We start from the raw sequence: 25,292 nt of genomic DNA on the forward strand, positions 1-25,292 counted from the left end.
TGAGGATACTGTTCTGTGTGTTTGTGTTAGGGTGGTGAGGATACTATTCTGTGTGTGTGTGAGGGTGGAGGGGTGGTGAGGATACTGTTCTGTGTGTCTGTGTTAGGGTGGAGGGGTGGTGAGGATACTGTTCTGTGTGTTTGTGTTAGGGTGGTGAGGATACTATTCTGTGTGTGTGTGAGGGTGGTGAGGATACTATTCTGTGTGTGTGTGAGGGTGGTGAGGATACTGTTCTGTGTGTTTGTGTTTGGGTGGTGAGGATACTGTTCTGTGTGTTTGTGTTAGGGTGGTGAGGATACTGTTCTGTGTGTCTGTGTTAGGGTGGAGGGGTGGTGAGGATACTGTTCTGTGTGTTTGTGTTAGGGTGGAGGGGTGGTGAGGATACTGTTCTGTGTGTCTGTGTTAGGGTGGAGGGGTGGTGAGGATACTGTTCTGTGTGTTAGGGTGGTGAGGATACTGTTCTGTGTGTTTGTGTTAGGGTGGTGAGGATACTGTTCTGTGTGTCTGTGTTAGGGTGGAGGGGTGGTGAGGATACTGTTCTGTGTGTTTGTGTTAGGGTGGAGGGGTGGTGAGGATACTGTTCTGTGTGTCTGTGTTAGGGTGGAGGGGTGGTGAGGATACTGTTCTGTGTGTTTGTGTTAGGGTGGAGGGGTGGTGAGGATACTGTTCTGTGTGTTTGTGTTTGGGTGGTGAGGATACTGTTCTGTGTGTTTGTGTTAGGGTGGAGGGGTGGTGAGGATACTGTTCTGTGTGTGTGTGAGGGTGGTGAGGATACTGTTCTGTGTGTTTGTGTTAGGGTGGAGGGGTGGTGAGGATACTGTTCTGTGTGTTTGTGTTAGGGTGGTGAGGATACTGTTCTGTGTGTTTGTGTTAGGGTGGAGGGGTGGTGAGGATACTGTTCTGTGTGTTTGTGTTAGGGTGGTGAGGATACTGTTCTGTGTGTTTGTGTTTGGGTGGAGGGGTGGTGAGGATACTGTTCTGTGTGTTTGTGTTAGGGTGGAGGGGTGGTGAGGATACTGTTCTGTGTGTTTGTGTTAGGGTGGTGAGGATACTGTTCTGTGTGTTTGTGTTAGGGTGGAGGGGTGGTGAGGATACTGTTCTGTGTGTTTGTGTTAGGGTGGTGAGGATACTGTTCTGTGTGTTTGTGTTAGGGTGGAGGGGTGGTGAGGATACTGTTCTGTGTGTGTGTGAGGGGGGTGAGGATACTGTTCTGTGTGTTTGTGTTAGGGTGGAGGGGTGGTGAGGATACTGTTCTGTGTGTTTGTGTTAGGGTGGAGCGGTGGTGAGGATACTGTTCTGTGTGTTTGTGTTAGGGTGGAGGGGTGGTGAGGATACTGTTCTGTGTGTTTGTGTTAGGGTGGAGGGGTGGTGAGGATACTGTTCTGTGTGTGTGTGAGGGTGGTGAGGATACTGTTCTGTGTGTTTGTGTTAGGGTGGAGGGGTGGTGAGGATACTGTTCTGTGTGTGTGTGATAGGGTGGTGAGGATACTGTTCTGTGTGTGTGTGAGGGTGGTGAGGATACTGTTCTGTGTGTTTGTGTTTGGGTGGTGAGGATACTGTTCTGTGTGTTTGTGTTAGGGTGGAGGGGTGGAGGGGTGGTGAGGATACTGTTCTGTGTGTTTGTGTGAGGATGGTGAGGATACTGTTCTGTGTGTTTGTGTTTGGGTGGTGAGGATACTGTTCTGTGTGTTTGTGTTAGGGTGGAGGGGTGGTGAGGATACTGTTCTGTGTGTTTGTGTTAGGGTGGAGGGGTGGTGAGGATACTGTTATGTGTGTTTGTGTTTGGGTGGTGAGGATACTGTTCTGTGTGTTTGTGTTTGGGTGGTGAGGATACTGTTCTGTGTGTTTGTGTTAGGGTGGAGTGGTGGTGAGGATACTGTTCTGTGTGTTTGTGTTAGGGTGGAGGGGTGGTGAGGATACTGTTCTGTGTGTTTGTGTTTGGGTGGTGAGGATACTGTTCTGTGTGTTTGTGTGAGGGTGGTGAGGATACTGTTCTGTGTGACCTGGTAAAGTCCTCCTCATCCTCTCTCTTCTGTCGGAGCTGTCTGGGCTGGGCCATGTTAGCCCAGTTGGGGAGAGACTGGAGCAGTCGGCTGATGTCCTCGTCCTTAGACCACGACGCACTGATGGTCAGCTTCTCCTCACACTGGACTATGCCCCTGGGACACACAGGACAGAGAGAGATCCTCAACTGTACAGTACAGACAGACAGCATAGCATGAGGGTGGATGAGGACAGATTGCCTGCATGAGGATAACTGCTTAGCTGGATCAGTGCTTGAGTCCACAGAACCACCCATAGACACACAGCAGGCAGCTGAGGCACAGTGTTTACACACCCATAGAGGGAGTAACACCTGGTCAGGTGAGAGGAGAGGTAGAGGGGTAGAGGAGAGGTAGAGGATGGAGAGGTAGAGGATGGAGGGGTAGATGAGAGGTAGAGGATGGAGGGGTAGAGGAGAGGTAGAGGATGGAGGGGTAGAGGAGAGGTAGAGGGTGGAGGGGTAGAGGATGATGGGGTAGAGGAGAGGTAGAGGATGGAGGGGTAGAGGATGGAGGGGTAGAGGATGGAGGGGTAGAGGACAGAGGGGTAGAGGACAGAGGGGTAGAGGACAGAGGGGTAGAGGAAAGGTAGAGGGGTAGAGGAGAGGTAGAGGATGGAGGGGTAGAGGAGAGGTAGAAGGGTGGAGGGGTAGAGGATGGAGGGGTAGAGGAAAGGTAGAGGATGGAGGGCTAGAGGAAAGGTAGAGGGTGGAGGGGTAGAGGATGGAGGGGTAGAGGAAAGGTAGAGGTGTGGAGGGGTAGAGGATGGAGGGGTAGAGAATGGAGGGGTAGAGGATGGAGGGGTAGAGGATGGAGGGGTAGAGGATGGAGGGGTAGAGGATGGAGGGGTAGAGGATGGAGGGGTAGAGAATGGAGGGGTAGAGAATGGAGGGGTAGAGGAAAGGTAGAGGGGTGGAGGGGTAAAGGATGGAGGGGTAGAGGATGGAAGGGTAGAGGATGGAGGGGTAGAGGATGGAGGGGTAGAGGAGGGGAGGCAGAGTGCTGGGTCTCCATCTGTACAGAGGTCAGCCTAAATCTCTCTGGGGTTCAGCCAGATGAAGACAAGCACAGCAGAGGTGTGAGCGTGTGTCAGAGAGAGAGAGCACTGCTGAAGCACCATATACCCTCAAGCAGAACAAATTGAGGGAAATGACATTTGTGTTTCTATACCTTCTAGCAAGGAAGAGAGGAACCACTTTCCTCAGTACAAGACCTCCTTGTACTCCTTCAGCTGGTCTTGAGTCAGTCTAACTCTTACCTGTACGAGGTGTTGCAGACCTCCTTGTTCTCGTTCAGCTGGTCCTGAGTCAGTCTAACTCTTACCTGTACGAGGTGTTGCAGACCTCCTTGTACTCCTTCAGCTGGTCTTGAGTCAGTCTAACTCTTACCTGTACGAGGTGTTGCAGACCTCCTTGTACTCCTTCAGCTGGTCTTGAGTCAGTCTAACTCTTACCTGTACGAGGTGTTGCAGACCTCCTTGTTCTCCTTCAGCTGGTCCTGAGTCAGTCTAACTCTTACCTGTACGAGGTGTTGCAGACCTCCTTGTACTCCTTCAGCTGGTCTTGAGTCAGTCTAACTCTTACCTGTACGAGGTGTTGCAGACCTCCTTGTTCTCGTTCAGCTGGTCCTGAGTCAGTCTAACTCTTACCTGTACGAGGTGTTGCAGACCTCCTTGTACTCCTTCAGCTGGTCTTGAGTCAGTCTAACTCTTACCTGTACGAGGTGTTGCAGACCTCCTTGTTCTCGTTCAGCTGGTCCTGAGTCAGTCTAACTCTTACCTGTACGAGGTGTTGCAGACCTCCTTGTTCTCCTTCAGCTGGTCCTGAGTCAGTCTAACTCTTACCTGTACGAGGTGTTGCAGACCTCCTTGTTCTCGTTCAGCTGGTCCTGAGTCAGTCTAACTCTTACCTGTACGAGGTGTTGCAGACCTCCTTGTTCTCCTTCAGCTGGTCCTGAGTCAGTCTAACTCTTACCTGTACGAGGTGTTGCAGACCTCCTTGTTCTCGTTCAGCTGGTCCTGAGTCAGTCTAACTCTTACCTGTACGAGGTGTTGCAGACCTCCTTGTACTCCTTCAGCTGGTCTTGAGTCAGTCTAACTCTTACCTGTACGAGGTGTTGCAGACCTCCTTGTTCTCGTTCAGCTGGTCCTGAGTCAGTCTAACTCTTACCTGTACGAGGTGTTGCAGACCTCCTTGTACTCCTTCAGCTGGTCTTGAGTCAGTCTAACTCTTACCTGTACGAGGTGTTGCAGACCTCCTTGTTCTCGTTCAGCTGGTCCTGAGTCAGTCTAACTCTTACCTGTACGAGGTGTTGCAGACCTCCTTGTTCTCCTTCAGCTGGTCCTGAGTCAGTCTAACTCTTACCTGTACGAGGTGTTGCAGACCTCCTTGTTCTCGTTCAGCTGGTCCTGAGTCAGTCTAACTCTTACCTGTACGAGGTGTTGCAGACCTCCTTGTTCTCCTTCAGCTGGTCCTGAGTCAGTCTAACTCTTACCTGTACGAGGTGTTGCAGACCTCCTTGTTCTCGTTCAGCTGGTCCTGAGTCAGTCTAACTCTTACCTGTACGAGGTGTTGCAGACCTCCTTGTACTCCTTCAGCTGGTCCTGAGTCAGTCTAACTCTTACCTGTACGAGGTGTTGCAGACCTCCTTGTTCTCCTTCAGCTGGTCCTGAGTCAGTCTAACTCTTACCTGTACGAGGTGTTGCAGACCTCCTTGTACTCCTTCAGCTGGTCCTGAGTCAGTCTAACTCTTACCTGTACGAGGTGTTGCAGACCTCCTTGTACTCCTTCAGCTGGTCCTGAGTCAGTCTAACTCTTACCTGTACGAGGTGTTGCAGACCTCCTTGTTCTCGTTCAGCTGGTCCTGAGTCAGTCTAACTCTTACCTGTACGAGGTGTTGCAGACCTCCTTGTACTCCTTCAGCTGGTCCTGAGTCAGTCTAACTCTTACCTGTACGAGGTGTTGCAGACCTCCTTGTACTCGTTCAGCTGGTCCTGAGTCAGTCTAACTCTTACCTGTACGAGGTGTTGCAGACCTCCTTGTACTCCTTCAGCTGGTCCTGAGTCAGTCTAACTCTTACCTGTACGAGGTGTTGCAGACCTCCTTGTACTCCTTCAGCTGGTCCTGAGTCAGTCTAACTCTTACCTGTACGAGGTGTTGCAGACCTCCTTGTACTCGTTCAGCTGGTCCTGAGTCAGTCTAACTCTTACCTGTACGAGGTGTTGCAGACCTCCTTGTACTCCTTCAGCTTGTCACAGACCATCTCCAGGAACTGGTTGGAGTAGGCACTCAGGTCCTGCATCAGAGTCATCAGGTCCTGGATGGACTTCTCCACGACTACTGTGCTCTGGAGAGGACACACAAATACAGGCTTAACACATTCAGAATGATACATTAAATGTTTCATTCCAGGCAGAAATAGTCAAGCTCCTTACATGGAGAGAGGTAGAGAATATGTTTCAGCTGTTAATACTTAGACACTAGTGAAACTATGTTTTGTTCTTTGTTCTCATTATAAAAAAGAAGGCAGTTCAAATGATATATCAAATAAATAATAAATATGAAACATATTGTGGAATGACAAAGTGAAAGAGTCCTAACCTCATCCCACATAACGTTTTTCATTTCAACCACAAAACTGTCACTGTCGCCTCAGCTCTGAGCCCAGTGATGCTTGTAATTCAGCCACTCCCTTGTCCTCCCTTAACCACGAAACATATCACTGAGTCCCAAATGACACCCTATTCTCTATATAGTGCACTACTTTTGACCAGGTCCCAGGGCTCTGGACAAAAGTAGTACACTATATAGGGAATATGGTGCAATTTGGGACGCAGGATCTCCTTACAGCCACTAGAAGGAGAGCAGATGAAGTCTCCTGAAGCAGTGTAACACCAGTGTTGAGGAGTGGGACTGTCAAGTCTCTCCTGTCCGATGTGCAAAGCCGTCAGCAGGCAACCAATCTAATACAATGACTATATTCTCCTGTCAGGGACTGGATGCTGTTGGGAGCTTGTCATTGTCAACGATATACCACCATGTCAGAGGAGTGGCAGGAGGTGTGTGTGTGTGTGTGTGAGAGAGAGAGATCAGGTGAGTGTGTGTGTGTGAGAGAGAAAGAGAGATCAGGTGAGTGTGTGTGTAGGTGTGTACCTATGCCTATACGCATGACAAGATCCCCAGTGAGCTCAGACAAACCTACAGTCATGACAGGTTAGCCAGTGTAGCGTAACAAATAGCAGGACGGAAGCTTCAATACACACATACACACACACCTAACTTGACACCACTGCCACAGACCTACACTACATGACCAGAAATATTTGGACACCTGCTGGTCGAACATCTCATTCCAAAATCATGGGCATTAATATAGAGTTGGTCCCCCATTTTGCTGCCATAACAGGCTCCACTCTTCTGGGAAGGCTTTCCACAAGATGGTGGAACATTGCTGCGGAGCCTGGCTCGCAGTCGGCGTTCTAATTCATCCCACAGGTGGTCAATGGGGTTGAGGTCAGGGCTCTGTGCAAGCCAGTCAAGTTCTTCCACACCGATCTCGACAAACCATTTCTGTATGGACCTCGCAGAGAGGAACAACTATCTTCTTTCCTCTTATTTGAACTATTTACTTATTTTTCCTCCCTCACTATTTTCTATAATGTCCATTCATTTCATCTGCTATTTTATCAATACAAATGTATTTCTTAGCGTGTGAGTTGTTTCTACGGGTCAGACCAAGACAAAGTGTGTTTGATTCAAATAAAGACCGATACTAGCGCACACAGTGGAGTGATCCATTGAAACTCACTAGCATTAGCCACAGCAGTGCTAACCGCTAGTTTAGAAGTAGCACAGTGTTTTAAAGCGTGTAAGTAGCAGCAGCAGTATTGGTTAGCAGTGGCAGCTGGCTGTACCAACTCTTACACTGTTGAATATGTCCAGCTGTGGCAGCGTGTAGTCAGCAGGGAACAGCAGGGGCCTGAACAGGGCAGTTACTGATTAAAGGGACTACTGGCTGGCCCCCTGGTCCCTCTCCCTGCTGGGGGGTAATGATCTGTAGCGCTGCCCATACCCAGAGCTCCACAAGGCTGGTCCCTGTCATGAAACTCCGCCAGGGGACGCCCCAGTCCCATTGCCCACGGCCCCCTGCCAGCCTGTCGGAGGAGAGCAGGGACCCATTCACTCAGCAGGGGAGGGCTGGAACTTCTAGACACAAGCAGACGTACAGGCACGTGCACAGTCGAACACACACATAGTTCACACACAGTACACACACAGTACGTACACACACAGTCCAGAACCCCCAGTGAGTGTGCGATGGAGCCAGGAAGAGGACTTTCTCTATTTGTCATCACAGAGACGATGGAAGGAGTCGCTGTGAGAGCCAAGGAGATGATGGCCATCCTGGTATTGGGTAAGAACTAAAGCCAACTCCAATGAATCAGCCATACAACTGTTAGCTTTCACTTTCAAATCACCTTCAGTTGCTAAAAAACGTAAAAGAATGATATAATCTTCCCCTTTTGACCTCTCTCTTTCTTTCTTTCTTTCTTTTTCTCTCTTTCCTTGGTGTTTAAACACTACGTCCACTATTCTTTCTCTCTCCTACTATGAGTTAGTGAGGCTGGATATCAGCAGGTCAGGAATGGTAAACAATGGATCCCAGATCCATTACTCCACTGGCTCTGCTTGCCTTGTCTAATTCTGCTCATTTAACATAGCCATTCGTCTTTGCAGCAGAAATCATTAAACAGTCATCAAGGGCCGCAGATTGAGAGAAGGAGAGAGAGAGAGAGAGAGAGAGCGCGAGAGGGACGAAGGGCGAGAGAAGGAGAGAGAGAGAGAGAGAGGGACAAAGGGCGAGAGAAGGAGAGAGAGAGAGCGAGAGAGAGAGCGAGAGGGACGAAGGGCAAGAGAGACAGGGAAAGAGAGAGAGAATTCACAAAGGTCTTGACAACAGTGGGACCTCTCCATCTTATTTAACGGTTACATAAGGAGGAGACGAAATGCATTCTGGGGGCTGGTGAAACTTTTCCCATGAGACAACTTTATTGACAACTCACTCTCTTTCCACAAACACTCTAGCTTTAAGCAACAGACTCACAGTCACACTCTCTCTAGTATTCCTCTATAAAATGCATTAAAACCAAAGCACACACACACACACACAGTGAAACATGGCTGACTTGCACTTTGTACTTCCTTTTGTTCTATTTTGTGTCGGAGTCTAGCTGAAAGCAAATTTAATTGAGGCCGGCGATACACAAAATGGGTCTAGAAATTCAGCAATTTAACAGCATAAATTCCATCAGAGTGTGAAAGGCCCCATCTCTGAGAGCTAATGATGAAAAGAGTGCACAGTGAGCACTCAGACTGTCGTGTCATTGGCTGCCGCCGTTAATGCAGTGGTATCGCCATAGAAATGCCTGAGCAGGTGATAATAGCAGTTATTAGAGTTGTAAACACTCCTGAATACAGGCAAGAGCAGGGGAGGTATCCGGTGTAAGTGGCGGGATGTGTTCTTGATGACTTTGAAGCTCTAGTGTGATAATAGTACACTAGTCATCTTCCTATAAAGAGACTGATCTAAGGAACAGTTTCTCTCATTCCTCTCACTGATTGTGATGATAGAGGACATATTGAGCATTTTTGGACCTTGAGTGCATCAGGGGGTCCTGAGTGAAATAGCGAAAGGAACTTAAAGCTGCCATGATGCACACTGGTCAAAAACTGGTAGAATCAACGTTGTTTCAATGTAATCTCAACCCAAAAAATATAATTGATGACGTTGAATCAACGCGGAAAACAGATTGGATGAGCAAAAAGTCCCAACTTTTAACATAAATCCAATGAGATGGTGATATTTTTGGTTGATTTCACATTGCATTCACGTTAGTTGACAACTCAACCAAATGTAAATCAAAACTAGACGTTGAACTGCCGTCTGTGCCCAGTGGATGCTCTCTATTGAATGGTCCACTACTAGGCCTTGCCATATTGCTGAAACTGTAGAATTGATCAAATGAAATGGTATTAAATGTACAGACTGAATTGACTTGGAAACTATCCCAAATCTTCTACCCCTGTACTGCTGTCCTGTCTCTGTTACGAACAGATCCACACATTCAAGGTCCTGGAGAGGGGTCTGGAGAGGGCTGTAAAGGGGCTCAGTCGTGCCCCTGAAACGGGTCAGGGGTTTCCCCATTAATCGAGGGGCGTCCCCCATGGATCGAGAGGGCCAGAGCATTTAACCCCGTGCGTTCCGCCACGTCACTCTCATCACTGACCCAAAACCGCTGACTCCTGTGTTGGCTGTGACTTGTGTTGGCTGTGACTCGTGTCACCCCACATTCAAGTCTGCAGGGCAGGGTACTACAAACACAAATAACATGCTTATACACACACACACACACACACACTGAAGTAGCAGAAGCATGTGGGCCGTCCGGCGTGTGCAGAGGGAGTCTCAGAGGCGTGAGGCCATGCTGACGTTGATGAATGATCTGCCAGACGCTGTCCTACTCATGTGTGACTCCCCTTTACCCCAGTGAGGGAGGGCTGTGTGTTTGGTTATGAAAGGGTAGATTCTCTTTGTAAAAGTGTTTGTTCCAGTGTGTGTGTGTGTGTGTGTGTGTGGGGGGGGGGGGGGTTGTGCGCATGCATATGTGTGTGTGTGTGTGCAAGGTTGTAAAAGAGTTGATTATCTTTCTATGTGTGTTTGTTCCAGTGTGTGTGTAAGGTAGTAAAATAGTTGATCTTTCTGTGTGTGTTTGTTCCAGTGTGCATGTATGCGTGCTGGTGTGCGTGTGTTCACGCAGTAAATTGTAAATAACACATACAGTAGTTCTGCAAACAAACCTTGGCTGGATGGCATTAGACATGTTAGGCCCTGCTTCAATCTAAATGGAAATATAAACTTTATCTCTCTCCCTCCCTCCTGTTTGAGGATTGGTGTTCACTTCATAGGAACGATTCAGTGTTTGTGTCCAAATGGCACCCTAACCCCTACATAGTGCACTACTTTTGACCAGAACGCTATGAGCCCTGGTCAAATGTAGTGCAATATAATAGGAATAGGGCGCCATTTAAGATGTAAACAGTCACATGACAATGAAATGTCACAAAAAAAAAGCTTCTTCTCGAGGCCTCTTCATAGAAGAGTGGAAAACACCTATCACAAGCTGTCACCTCCGATCACGTCAAATCAAAGGCCTCTCTGGTGAGTTAAAGTGCAGATCACAGCCAATCAGCACCCGCTGTTAGTGTTAACATCAGTGAATGCATCCAACCAACTACTTCTCCTCTAATGGAATGATGCACAAATTGAGAGCGGAATGTCATAGTTCCTCACAGAGAGATGCTTATTTACAACCTCCGCTCTCTATGACTGGAAAAAGAGCAGCATGTATTGTGTTCTTATTCACATACAGTATCATCAGCACAATGAACTAATGAAAGGGTTTGGATAATGTATGGGTCAAGCCGACAGCATGTGCACAAGTAGGGTTGAATATTTCCCTGGTATTTTACAAAATGTTCCAACCCAAGAACAAATCACTTTTCTCCAGGGTAACACCGTTATTTCCCACCAAAACCGGAAGTGACATTTAAAAGCATATAAAACATATACATGTATGGATTTGATTAGAGGTTTGATCGGTAACAAAGTTCAAGCCTTATGCTACCGGAGTCTGATGAGCCATACATTAAAGACATTTTATGATCCATCGCCCAACGATTGTGCCATTATCCAATACAGAGCCTGATATATAGGCTACCACACATTATGCCTGACAGAAAAACACAAAAGTCTGGACTGCAGTCTATTACTGTATTGTATTGAATGATACTGTATTACATGGACTAGCTTTACAGACATTGTTCAAACCATGAAGCTGGGAGAGAACATGCTATGCTGGTGCAGGACACACGGCCTACAAAGTGACAATTACAGGCAAGAAAATATAATAGGGTATATTTTCAATGTTAGAATTAGTAGGCTGATGGGGCGGCAGGGTAGCCTAGTGGTTAGAGCGTTGGACTAGTAATTTGCAAGTTGCAAGTTCAAATCCCCCAGCTGACAAGGTACAAATCTGTCATTCTGCCCTGAATAGGCAGTTAACCCACTGTTCCTTGACTTGCCCAGTTAAATAAAGGTTAAATAAAAAATATATATAGGCTACCTTTTATAATATTTCCTGTAATGTTGTGTGCGTACTAGCCTACCTCCTCTACCTATTGTCACTTCATTCCCACTGTCATTCCTCCCTCGCCATCAACAGTTAAATGAAATAAGTTTCTAGGACAGCATGAGCTAAGGAGAGAAGCCAGCGGAGTGCAGGGGCATTCTGCCCAAGAGACAAAGGCAGTAAGTTAGAAGCTTACGCATAACCCATCATTCATTAGCTAAATAGAAGGCTAATACAGCATTGCATTAATTACCTGAAAGAGGTTGGAGAACACATTGATATATTGAGATATATACCGTGGCATGAAAAAGTATGCGAACCCTTTGAAATGACCTGGATTTCTCGACAAACACAGTCTGCTTAAACTAATAACACACAACCAATTCTATGTTTTCATGTCTTTATTGAACACGCCGTGTAAACATTCACAGTGCAGTGGCTTCTGTTGAAGCCATTCTGTTGTTGATTTACTTCTGTGTTTTGGGTCGTAGTACTGTTGCATCACCTAACCTCTGTTGAGCTTCAACTGGTGGACAAATAGCCTTACATTCTCCTGCAAAATGTCTTGAAAAACTTGGGAATTCATTTTTCCTTCGATGATAGCAATATGTCCAGGCCCTGAGGCAGCAAAGCAGCCCCAAACCATGATGCTCCCTCCACCATACTTTACAGTTGGAATGAGGTTTTGATGTTGGTGTGCTGTGCCTTTTTTCTCCACACATAGTGTTGTGTGTTCCTTCCAAACAACTCAACTATATTTTCATCTGTTCACAGAATATTTTGCCAGTAGCGCTGTGGAACATCCAGGTGCACTTTTACAACTTCAGAAGCGCAGCAATGTTTTTTTTGGACAGCAGTGGCTTCTTCTGTGGTGTCCTCCCATGAAAACCATTCTTGTTTAGTGTTTTACGTATCGTAGACTCGTCAACAGAGATGTTAGCATGATCCAGAGAATTCTGTAAGTCTTTAGTTGACACTCTAGGATTCTTCTTAACCTCATTGAGCATTCTGCGCTGTGCTCTTGCAGTCATCTTTACAGGAGGGCCATTCCAAGGGAGAGTAGCAACAGTGCTGAACTTTCTCCATTTATAGACAATGTGTCTTACTGTGGACTGATGAACATCAAGGCTTTTAGAGATATTTTGTAAACCTTTCCAGCTTTATGCAAGTCAACAATTCTTAATCTTAGGTCTTCTGAGATGTATTTTATTCAAGGCATGGTTCACATCAGGCAATACTTCTTGCGAATAGCAAACTTTTTTAAAGGGCAAGGCGGCTCTAACCAACATCTCCAATCTCATCTCATTGACAGGACTTTAGCCTAGGGTTCACATACTTGTGAATGTTTAAATGACATGAATTTTGAATGTTTAAATGACAATAATTTGTGTGTTATTAGTTTAAGCACACTATGTTTGTCTATTGTTGTGACTTAGATGAAGATCAGATCGAATTTGATGAACAATTTATGCAGAAATCCAGGTAATTCCAAAGGGTTCACATACTTTTTCTTGCCACTGTATACAGTGCATTTGTACTGTATTCAGACCCCTTGACTTTTTCCACATTTTGTTACATTACAGCCTGTTCAAAAGTTTGGGGTCACTTGGAAAAATCCTTGTTTTTGAAAGAAATAAAAATAACATCAAATTGATCAGAAATACAGTGTCGACATTGTTAATGTTGTAAATGACTACTGTAGCTGGAAACGGCTGATTTCTTTTGGAATATCTACATAGGAGTACAGAGGCCCATTATCAGCAACCATCAGTCCTGTGTTCCAATAGCACGTTGTATTAGCTAATCCAAGTTTATAATTTTAAAAGGCTAATTGATCATTAGAAAACCCATTTGCAATTATGTTAGCACAGCTGAAAACTGTTGTTCTGATTAAAGAAGCAATAAAACGGGTCCTTCTTTAGACTAGTCGAGTATCTGGAGCATCAGCATTTGAGGGTTCGATTACAGGCTCAAAACTTTCTTCTGAAACTCGTCAGTCTATTCTTGTTCTGAGAAATGAAGGCTCTTCCATGAGAGAAATTGCCAAGAAACTGAAGATCTGGTAGAACGCTGTGTACTACTCCCTTCACAAAAGAGTGCAAACGGGCTCTAACCAGAATAAAAAGAGTGGGAGGCCCCGGTGCACAACTGAGCAAAAGGACAAGTACATTAGAGTGTCTAGTTTGAGAAACAGACTCCTCACAAGTCCTCAACTCGCTGCTTCATTAAATAGTACCCGCAAAACACCAGTCTCAACGTCAACAGTGAAGAAGCGACTCCGGGATGCTGGGCTTCTAGGCAGAGTTCCTCTGTCCAGTGTCTGTGTTCTTCTGCCCATCAATCTTTTCTTATTATTGGACAGTCTGAGATATGACTTTGTATTTGCAACTCTGCCTAGAAGGCCAGCATCCCAGAGTCACCTCTTCACTGTTGACGTTGAGACTGGTGTTTTGCTGTTCTTAACTAACTTGCCTAGTTAAATAAAGCCTCAATTAAAAACATTTAAAAATAACCAGCAATGGCCAGCCCTGCATTCTGCAGCAAAACGCCATCCCATTTGGTTTGCGCTTAGTGGGACTATCATTTGTCTTTCAACAGGACAATGACCCAACACACATTCCATATGTGTTATTTCATAGTGTTGATGCCTTCACTATTATTCTACAATGTAGAAAATAGTCAAATAAAGAAAAACCCTAGAATGAGTAGGTGTCCAAACGTTTGACTGGTACTGTAGATCTTGAAGATGATTAGGCCTATCTATTTTGGATGCAATTTTAATAGAATTGATGGAGAGAGAGAACGACAGAGTGCTCGCGTGCGCACTGATTTAAAGCAATGATATTCGAGTGATAGGCTGTTGTAAAACTCTGCAGCAATGATATTTGAGTGATAGGCTGTTGTAAAACTCTGCAGCAATGATATTCGAGTGATAGGCTGTTGTAAAACTCTGCAGCAATGATATTCGAGTGATAGGCTGTTGTAAAACTCTGCAGCAATGATATTCGAGTGATAGGCTGTTGTAAAACTCTGCAGCAATGATATTCGAGTGATAGGCTGTTGTGAAACTCTGCAGCTGCAATTTTGCATCTTTACAATGAAAAAATAAGGTGACCCCCAAAAGCTAGATGGAAATGTGTAAATTAGATACGCATGCAATCCTGATATTAATGTAGCATAAGCTGAGCTGCAGCAAATGTAGTCCCACCGTTCACAAGAAAAGGAGTGACCAGGATGAGATGAAACATGCATTGTAAACTGCGTTCCATAAGGAGATGCGAGGTGTCCCCCCACTCGGAGCGTTGATGATTCATCATGCAGATAGCAGAGTAGGCTGTGGTCCATAGAGAAGACAGAGACACAGCATATCATTTAACAGTTCTATTTAGCAACATAATATTTATTATCATTTACCGGTTTCTCACTGTTGTTTATCCCGGGAAAAGGGAGTGGGAAATCTGGGGAAATGTCAGTAACCCGGTGTCCGCTATTCAACAGTGCCCAGCTAGACATGCCACATGCAGTAAGATGACAATCTTATGTATTTGACTGTATCCACAGGGGGGGGGGTCACAACATGAAAGAGCAGAATGCGCTTTGCCAGGGTGGGTTAAAACCCTTATCATCATCACCACCATCGCCTTGGATGCTGTGTGTGCTTATATCACACTCACCTTTTAACAGATGGCTCCCCAACACACACACACACACACACACACTGAGTTGTGTCTCCAACCCTAACACTAATCCTGAGAATGCTGTGGTTTCCCCAGACAGCATTCTGTCAAACCTCGTAATCAACCCTAGCTCTCTCTCCCTCCTTTCTCCTCGGGGGGTTACCACGGTGATGGCAGCATCATTACACCCCGGTGGAGGGGAGGCGGCGGAACCTGCCCACAACAAAGCATCACCCATGGCAACAACTGGGTTGGGTTATCAGGTTATAGATGTAGAGATGTTCACTCAGTGGGGTCGTGTGTGTGTGTGTACTGTGTACACTGTGTGTGTCTGAAAGTGTCTGTGAGCGTGTGTACTGTGTGTGTTTGTGTACTGTGTGTGCACTGTGTGCACTGTGGGTGTACTGTGTGTTTGTGTTTGTACTGTATGTGTGTACGGTGTGTGTTTGTACTGTGTGTGTGTGTACGGTGTGTGTTTGTGTACTGTGTGTGTTTGTACTGTGTGTGTTTGTGTACTGTGTGTACTGTGTGTGTGTGTGTGTGTGTGTGTGTGTGTACTGTGTGTGTGTGTGTGTGTGTACGTTTGTGTACTGTGTACGTTTGTGTACTGTGTGCGTTTGTGTACTGTGTGCGTTTGTGTACTGTGTGTGTTTGTGTTTGTGTACTGAACCTAGGAAGAAACCTAGAGAGGAACCAGGCTATGAGGGGTGGCCTGTCCTCTTCTGGCTGTGCTGGGTGGAGATTATAACAGAACATGGCCAAGATGTTCAAATGTTCATAAATGACCAGCATGGTCGAATAATAATAATCACAGTAGTTGTAGAGGGTGCTATAAGTCAGCACCTCAGGAGTAAATGTCAGTTGGCTTTTCACAGCCGATCCTTAAGAGTATCTCTACTGCTCCTGCTGTCTCTAGAGAGTTGAAAACAGCAGGTCTGGGACAGGTAACACGTCCGGTGTGTGTACTGTGTGTGTGTATGTGTGTGTGTGTGTGTACTGTGTGCACTGTGTGTGTACTGTGTGCACTGTGTGTGTGTGTACTGTGGGTGTGTGTGTGTTGTGTGTGTACTGTGGGTGTGTGTGTGTTGTGTGTGTACTGTGTGTGTTTGTGTGCGTGTAATGTGTGTGTGTGTGTGTGTGTAATGTGTGTGTGTGTGTGTAATGTGTGTGTGTGTGTGTAATGTGTGTGTGTGTGTGTGTGTGTGTGTGTGTAATGTGTGTGTGTGTACTGTGTGTGTGTACTGTGTGTGTGTTGTGTGTGTGTGTACTGTGTGTGTGTGTGTACTGTGTGTGTGTGTGTACTGTGTGTGTGTGTGTGTACTGTGTGTGTGTACTGTGTGTGTTTGTGTGTAATGTGTGTGTGTGTGTGTACTGTGTGTGTGTGTGTGTACTGTGTGTGTGTGTGTACTGTGTGTACTGTGTGTGTGTACTGTGTGTGTTTGTGTGTAATGTGTGTGTGTGTGTGTGTAATGTGTGTGTGTGTGTGTACTGTGTGTACCCCCAAAAAGGTTCCAAATGGACCTAATGGAGCACAGAGATGGACCCCCCCCCCCACAGAAGGCAATGAAATACATATCACCATGGTGCTAATGAAGATGCACACACACACACATCCCTTTCTCTCTCTCCCTCCTTTCTCCTCAGGGGGTTACCACGGTGATGGTCGCATCATTACACTCTGGAGGAGGGGCGGAGGTGGAACCCGCCCACTCAAAGCATCACCCATGGCAACCACTGAGTTGGGTGATCAGGTTATAGATGGAGATGTTCACTCAGAGGGGGTCGTGTGTGTGTGTGTACGTACGTGTGTGTGTGTGAGAGAGAGAGAGCGAGAGTGTGTGTGTGTGTGTGTGTGTGTGTGTGTGTGTGTGTGTGTGTGTGTGTACTATGGGTGTCTGTAAGTGTACAATGAGATTCATTATCATAGCACCACACACATCATGTTATTTTTCATCAAACCACATGACAGCTGGATCTTGTATCATGGGCTCAAAGTAAACTCCCTTTTCCTTCAAACCAGGAGACCGTTTTTAACAGGTCTGACATTCCAACTTCCTGCTCCTCTTTCCTCAGACAAACAGTAGTGTTATCTGTCCCAACACACACTATCCTTCAGCAGCCACACTGCTAGGAGCCGGTTCTACTTTGAGTCAAACCGTCCGTCTCTCTCCCTCTCTCTCTAGATATACTGTAAAAGGGATTTTAGGTACAGACCAAATCGTAGAAATTCATTCATGTTGATTAGGTGCAAAATCAACATTTTTAACAGCTGTAAAATTGTCCACGAGGTGGTTAGGCTCAATCTGTTTTATGACAGATAAAGGAGCGATGCATCCCAAACAACATGTGGGTTGAATGACATCTAAATGGATTGTTATACTGCATAAGGCCCTAGAAAGTTGGGCGTTCCACCATATTGTTTTTTACGGTGGAATCTCATTTAGTCGTAAACACCAGAATAACTTGAGTTTACTAGTGTGTGTGTTTATAGGGAAACCTGTGGGGTTTGTGTGTTTGTAGGTAAACCTGTGGTGTGTGTGTGTTTATAGGGAAACCTGTGGTGTGTGTGTGTGTTTATAGGTAAACCTGTGGGGTGTGTGTGTTTATAGGTACACCTGTGGTGTGTGTGTGTTTATAGGTAAACCTGTGGTGTGTGTGTTTATAGGTAAACCTGTGGGGTGTGTGTGTTTATAGGTAAACCTGTGGGGTGTGTGTGTTTATAGGTAAATCTGTGTCCACAGTTTTGGGTTGAGCCTGTGTCTGAGAATGTAAAATATCTGTGTTCAAATGTGTGGATGCACGTGTGTGTCCAATGTGTGTGTGCATCCACCCAGGCTGTCTCCCCACCTTCGTCCTGTGCTCCCTCAGACACCCAGGCTGTCTCCCCACCTTCGTCCTGTGCTCCCTCAGACACCCAGAGGAGTCCTGTGGTCCCAATCACACATCAACACAATGCAGCTAACTGGGGATTGTTCTGTGATTGCCTGTTGTTGCCCCCCCGGCCGTGAGAGGCACTTCATAATGGGCTTCCCAACCCACCACCGCAGGAGCCAATCAGCAGGCAGCTGATAAACACATCAACAAACACACCGAATAAAAAGGTCAGTGTCATTAGACAACCGTTTGTGGGGGTGGCAGGGTGGGAAGGTGGGATAGTGTGTGTGCATGTAAATAAGCAGAGGGAAATTAAAAAGGTCAAATTCATTAGCAGACCATTGGCATATGAACACATCTGTAATTCAGGGTGCACTCCGGCAAATGACGTGGCTACAGATGTAATCAGCGTTCCATCCAGCCCCAGTCAAGAGGTTAACACAAACACCCTTCAATGGATACATTACTGGGCTGTGTCCCAAAATGGCCTTCTATTCCCTATACAGTGCACTACTCATCACCAGAACCCTATAGGTGCTGGTCAAAAGAAGTGCACCATGTAGGGAATAGGCTGGCTGGTAACGAATCTGAACGGCACTTAACATCCCACAGTGTGAACAAACAGCTTGGATTGGTTGTTTAATGTGATTATGGCTTTGGTTTGGCCTTGGCTTGTACAGAATCCACACACACACACAGAGTCAGGAGACATGGACATAACGTCTCAACGGGAGACATGGACATAACGTCTCAACAGGAGACATGGACATAACGTCTCAACAGGAGACATGGACATAACGTCTCAACGGGAGACATGGACATAACGTCTCAACAGGAGACATGGACATAACGTCTCAACAGGAGACATGGACATAACGTCTCAACAGGAGACATGGACATAATGTCACAACAGGAGACATGGACATAACGTCTCAACAGGAGACATGGACATAACGTCTCAACAGGAGACATGGACATAACGTCACAACAGGAGACATGGACATAACGTCACAACAGGAGACATGGACATAACGTCTCAACAGGAGACATGGACATAACGTCTCAACAGGAGACATGGACATAACGTCTCAACAGGAGACATGGACATAACGTCTCAACAGGAGACGTGGACATAACGTCACAACAGGAGACGTGGACATAACGTCACAACAGGAGACATGGACATAACGTCTCAACAGGAGACATGGACATAACGTCTCAACGGGAGACATGGACATAACGTCACAACAGGAGACATGGACATAACGTCTCAACGGGAGACATGGACATAACGTCTCAACGGGAGACATGGACATAACGTCTCAACGGGAGACATGGACATAACGTCACAACGGGAGACATGGACATAACGTCTCAACGGGAGACATGGACATAACGTCTCAACGGGAGACATGGACATAACGTCACAACAGGAGACATGGACATAACGTCTCAACAGGAGACATGGACATAACGTCACAACAGGAGACATGGACATAACGTCTCAACAGGAGACATGGACATAACGTCACAACAGGAGACATGGACATAACGTCTCAACAGGAGACATGGACATAACGTCACAACAGGAGACATGGACATAACGTCTCAACAGGAGACATGGACATAACGTCACAACAGGACAACAGGAGACATGGACATAACGTCACAACGGGAGACATGGACATAACGTCTCAACAGGAGACATGGACATAACGTCTCAACAGGAGACATGGACATAACGTCACAACAGGACAACAGGAGACATGGACATAACGTCACAACGGGAGACATGGACATAACGTCTCAACAGGAGACATGGACATAACGTCTCAACAGGAGACATGGACATAACGTCACAACAGGAGACATGGACATAACGTCACAACAGGAGACATGGACATAACGTCACAACAGGAGACATGGACATAACGTCACAACAGGAGACATGGACATAACGTCTCAACAGGAGACATGGACATAACGTCTCAACAGGAGACATGGACATAACGTCACAACAGGAGACATGGACATAACGTCTCAACAGGAGACATGGACATAACGTCTCAACAGGAGACATGGACATAACGTCACAACAGGAGACATGGACATAACGTCACAACAGGAGACATGGACATAACGTCTCAACAGGAGACATGGACATAACGTCACAACAGGAGACATGGACATAACGTCTCAACAGGAGACATGGACATAACGTCACAACAGGAGACATGGACATAACGTCACAACAGGAGACATGGACATCACAACGTCACAACAGGAGACATGGACATAACGTCACAACAGGAGACATGGACATAACGACATAACGTCTCAACAGGAGACATGGACATAACGTCACAACAGGAGACATGGACAACGTCGTCACAACAGGAGACATGGACATAACGTCACAACAGGAGACATGGACATAACGTCACAACAGGAGACATGGACATAACGTCACAACAGGAGACATGGACATAACGTCACAACAGGAGACATGGACATAACGTCTCAACAGGAGACATGGACATAACGTCTCAACAGGAGACATGGACATAACGTCACAACAGGACAACAGGAGACATGGACATAACGTCTCAACAGGAGACATGGACATAACGTCACAACAGGAGACATGGACATAACGTCTCAACAGGAGACATGGACATAACGTCTCAACAGGAGACATGGACATAACGTCACAACAGGAGACATGGACATAACGTCTCAACAGGAGACATGGACATAACGTCACAACAGGAGACATGGACATAACGTCTCAACAGGAGACATGGACATAACGTCTCAACAGGAGACATGGACATAACGTCTCAACAGGAGACATGGACATAACGTCTCAACAGGAGACATGGACATAATGTCACAACAGGAGACATGGACATAACGTCACAACAGGACAACAGGAGACATGGACATAACGTCACAACAGGAGACATGGACATAACGTCACAACAGGAGACATGGACATAACGTCACAACAGGAGACATGGACATAATGTCACAACAGGAGACATGGACATAACGTCACAACAGGACAACAGGAGACATGGACATAACGTCACAACAGGAGACATGGACATAACGTCTCAACAGGAGACATGGACATAACGTCACAACAGGAGACATGGACATAACGTCACAACAGGAGACATGGACATAACGTCACAACAGGACAACAGGAGACATGGACATAACGTCACGACATTATTTCAAGAGCAAAATTACTGGATATGATTCAGTGGTGGCTTCATCACCCTGGTATGTGTGAATGCATGCCTCTGTCTCCCTGTGTGTGTGTATGTGTATGTGTATGTGTATGTACGTGTGTGTGTGTGTACGTGTGCGTACGTGTGTTTGTGCGTGTGTGTGCGTACGTGTGTTTGTGCGTGTGTGTGTGTACGTGTGCGTACGTGTGTGTACGTGTGCGTACGTGCGTGTGTGTACGTGTGTGTGTGTGTACGTGTGTGTGTGTGTGTGTGTACGTGTGTGTGTGTGTGTGTGTGTGTGTGTGTATAGGGACCCCCATCCAAGAGATTAATGGAGCCAATCTCCAGTTCTGGTCTGTAGAGTGACCACCCTCCTGGATAGAGGAGACTAATTAAATAAATCAATCAGGGGGAACAGGACCACTGAACAGATAGCATCACACTGCTACCACCACTAACCAGAGAGAGAGAGAAGGAGGAAGGAAGGTAGAGGGAGAGAAAGGGTAGGAGGGTTAAACGAAATGAAAAAAGATGACCAGTAAACAGGCAGGGAGAGGAGAACAAGAGGAAGGAGCAACAACAGAAGAGAGAGAGACAGAGTATGCCTCTTTCTTATTTATAACCCCTGCTGGGCCTTCTGACCAATCACCTGGGTCCATGTTATCACAAAGACACATGATTGGATCATACACGCTACATACTGGACTAAAATGACACTGGTGTTATCATAGGGCCTGTGTCCTGGCCGACTGATAACCATACAGTCTCATATTAATATCATCATTACTATCATACACACTCTCCCCTTACACACTGCTGGGGCCTAGTGATAGGGAGGATGTTTAACATATCATTACTATTATTATGGTATGGCTGCTATATGAAAACATGATGTCGGTTGGATGTGTTATCAGGTCTCTTTCCAGGACTGGGGTGTTACATTCACCTTGACCCCCCTCTAAAGTCACAAGCCCATGTCAGTATCATCAGGTCAGAGTTCATTGACTGCCCATATGAGAGAGATATTCAGAATTTGTGTGCTATATACTGACATACAGTGCATTAGGGAAGGTATTCAGACCCCTTGACTTTTTCAAGATTTTGTTACGTTACAGCCTTATTCTAGAATGTATTAAATGTTTTTCCCCCCCTCATCAATCTACACACAATACCCCATAATGACATCACAATACCCCATAATGACATCACAATACCCCATAATGACAAACCAAACACTGTTTTATAGACATTTTTTAACAAACATTTATAAAACAGAAATATCACATTAACATAAGTATTCTAAGTACTCTTTACTCAGTACTTTGTTGAAGCACCTTTGGCAGAAATTACAGCCTTGAGTCTTCTTGGGTATGACGTTACAAGCTTGGCACACCTGTATTTGGGGAGTTTCTCCCATTCTTCTCTGCAGATCCTCTCAAGCTCTGTCAGGTTGGATGGGGAGTGTTGCTGCACAGCGATTTTCAGGTCTCTCCAGAGATGTTCAATTGGGTTCAAGTCCGGGCTCTGGCTGGGCCAGTCAAGGACATTCAGACACTTGTCCCGAAGCCACTCCTGCGCTGTCTTGGCTGTGTGCTTATAATCGTTGTCCTGTTGGAAGGTAAACCTTCGCCACAGTTCGAGGTCCTGTACTTTTCTCTGTACTTTTCTCCGTTCATCGTTGCCTCGATCCCTGTCCCTGCCGCTGAAAAACATCCCCACAGCATGATGCTCCCACCTCCATACTTCACCGTAGGGATGGTGCCAAATTTCCTCCAGACATGACACTTGGCATTCATGCCACAGAGTTCAATCTTGGTTTCATCAGACCAGAAAATCTTGTTTCTCATGGTATTTAGGTGCCTTTTTGCAAACTCCAAGCGGACTGTCATGTGCCTTTTACTAAGGAGTGCCTTCCGTCTGGCCACTCTACCATAAAAGCCTGATTGATGGAGTACTGCAGAGATGGTTGTCCTTCTGTAAGGTTCTCCCATCTCCAGAGAGAAACTCTGGAAACCATCGTGTTTTTGTTCACCTCCCTGACCAAGGCCCTTCTCCCCGATTGCTCAGTTTGGTCGGGAGGTCAGCTTCAGGAAGAGTCTTGGTGGTTCCAAACCTATTCCACTTAAGAATGATGGAGGCCACTGTGTTCTTGGGGACCTTAAATAATTCTCCACCGACAATTACTTTGACCTCATGTCTTGGGTTTTGCTCTGACATGCACTGTCAACTGTGAGACCTTATATAGACAGGTGTGTGCCTTTCCAAATCATGTCCAATCAATTGAATTTACCACAGGTGGACTCCAATCAAGTTGAAGAAACATCTCAAGGATGATCAATGGAAACAGGATGCACCTGAGCTCAATTTCGAGTCTCATAGCAAAGGGTCTGTCTCTAGATAACGTATCGTTCCTGTATGGTATCAGAGCCTATGTCTTTAGATAACGTATCGTTCCTATATGGTATCAGAGCCTATGTCTCTAGATAACGTATCGTTCCAGAGCCTATGTCTCTAGATAACGTATCGTTCCTGTATGGTATCAGAGCCCATGTCTCTAGATAACGTATCGTTCCTGTATGGTATCAAAGCCCATGTCTCTAGATAACGTATCGTTCCTGTATGGTATCAGATCCCATGTCTCTAGATAATGTATCGTTCCTGTATGGTATCAGAGCCCATGTCTTTAGATAACGTATCGTTCCTGTATGGTATCAGAGCCCATGTCTCTAGATAATGTATCGTTCCTGTATGGTATCAGAGCCCATGTCTCTAGATAACGTATCGTTCCTGTATGGTATCAGAGCCCATGTCTCTAGATAACGTATCGTTCCTGTATGGTATCAGAGCCCATGTCTTTAGATAACGTATCGTTCCTGTATGGTATCAGAGCCCATGTCTCTAGATAACGTATCGTTCCTGTATGGTATCAGAGCCCATGTCTCTAGATGACGTATTGTTCCTGTATGGTATCAGAGCCCATGTCTCTAGATAACGTATCGTTCCTGTATGGTATCAGAGCCCATGTCTCTAGATGACGTATCGTTCCTGTATGGTATCAGAGCCCATGTCTCTAGATAACGTATTGTTCCTGTATGGTATCAGAGCCCATGTCTCTAGATAACGTATCGTTCCTGTATGGTATCAGAGCACATGTCTCTAGAAAACGTATCGTTCATGTATGGTATCAGAGCCCATGTCTCTAGATAACGTATCGTTCCTGTATGGTATCAGAGCCCATGTCTCTAGATAACGTATCGTTCCTGTATGGTATCAGATCCTATGTCTCTAGATAACGTATCGTTCCTGTATGGTATCAGAGCCCATGTCTCTAGATAATGTATCGTTCCTGTATGGTATCAGAGCCCATGTCTATAACGTATCAAATGGTCTAGAAAGGTAAAGATGTAAATGCCTAGTAGTGACCTGTATTTACCACGGCGTCCCGTGATATCCCAGGGTGTGTTGTCCTATATGGTAACAGCTAACACTACAGTGTGGTGGTACAGTACATCTCCCCATGACAATGCTACCCAGCTGTATGTGAGTCTGGATGGAGCAACATCTCCCCCCCAAGCCCCAAAACACAGCAACCCACTCTGTGTGTCCACCAGGTATGTCCACTAATGCCTTCCCCCTAACCCCATGTACATACATGTGTGTTGTGGTGGAGTGGATGGCAGGTGCACCTATAAATGGGGTCCCCTGCCGTTTCCTGTGTGATGGCAGCCAAGGTAGAGAGTGTGTTTAATGTAGTGTATCAACATGTGTCTCTCTGTCCCTTCAGCCCATTGGTTCAAGTGCCAGTGGTGTGGCCCCACTCTTAGAACACCTGCTGTAGGAACACACTTGTGTGTCCCCCCCCCCCAAACAGCAGGCATGCACCATTTCCCATCTACATTAGGCCTGAGAAAGACCCAACACGTACAAGGAATGTGATGATCTAAACGGCAAGAACAGCTCCTTTAACCTACAGCAGCTTCCCTTTAAAACACTGATACAGAAGGATGTATTGTTCTATAGCTGTCCACCTCTGGGACATGTATCATCTCCTTCAGTCTCTTTCCTCCATAAAGCCACCTGCCATCTTGAGTGAGCAGGGAGCACTGAGGACTGGAGTAGCCCATTAAAAGTAGTGGCCCGCTGTCACACTGAGACCAACCAGCCAGGACACAGTGGGGATCGGTTGGACTTCTCTCGCAAGCGCACACACACACGAGGGCCTGGGTCTTGTATGTGTGTATCTGGCAGTAGAGGAAGGAGCAGGCAGGCCTCTTTG

General features: G+C 46.2%; 1 protein-coding gene across 1 annotated transcript in view; it reads right to left on the minus strand.

The window, feature by feature from the left end:
• LOC139404558 (exocyst complex component 4-like) overlaps positions 1-25,292 on the minus strand; it is a 129,253-nt gene that overhangs the window by 37,723 nt on the left and 66,238 nt on the right. The window contains exons 4-5 of the mRNA XM_071147258.1: positions 5,251-5,387; positions 2,004-2,159 (exon numbers count right to left, since the gene is read on the minus strand). Of these exons, the coding sequence (XP_071003359.1) occupies positions 2,004-2,159; positions 5,251-5,387 (293 nt within the window). The remainder of the gene's footprint in view (positions 1-2,003; positions 2,160-5,250; positions 5,388-25,292) is intronic.

Source organism: Oncorhynchus clarkii, unplaced genomic scaffold, assembly GCF_045791955.1.
Source record: "Oncorhynchus clarkii lewisi isolate Uvic-CL-2024 unplaced genomic scaffold, UVic_Ocla_1.0 unplaced_contig_1793_pilon_pilon, whole genome shotgun sequence".
NCBI lineage: Eukaryota > Metazoa > Chordata > Actinopteri > Salmoniformes > Salmonidae > Oncorhynchus > Oncorhynchus clarkii.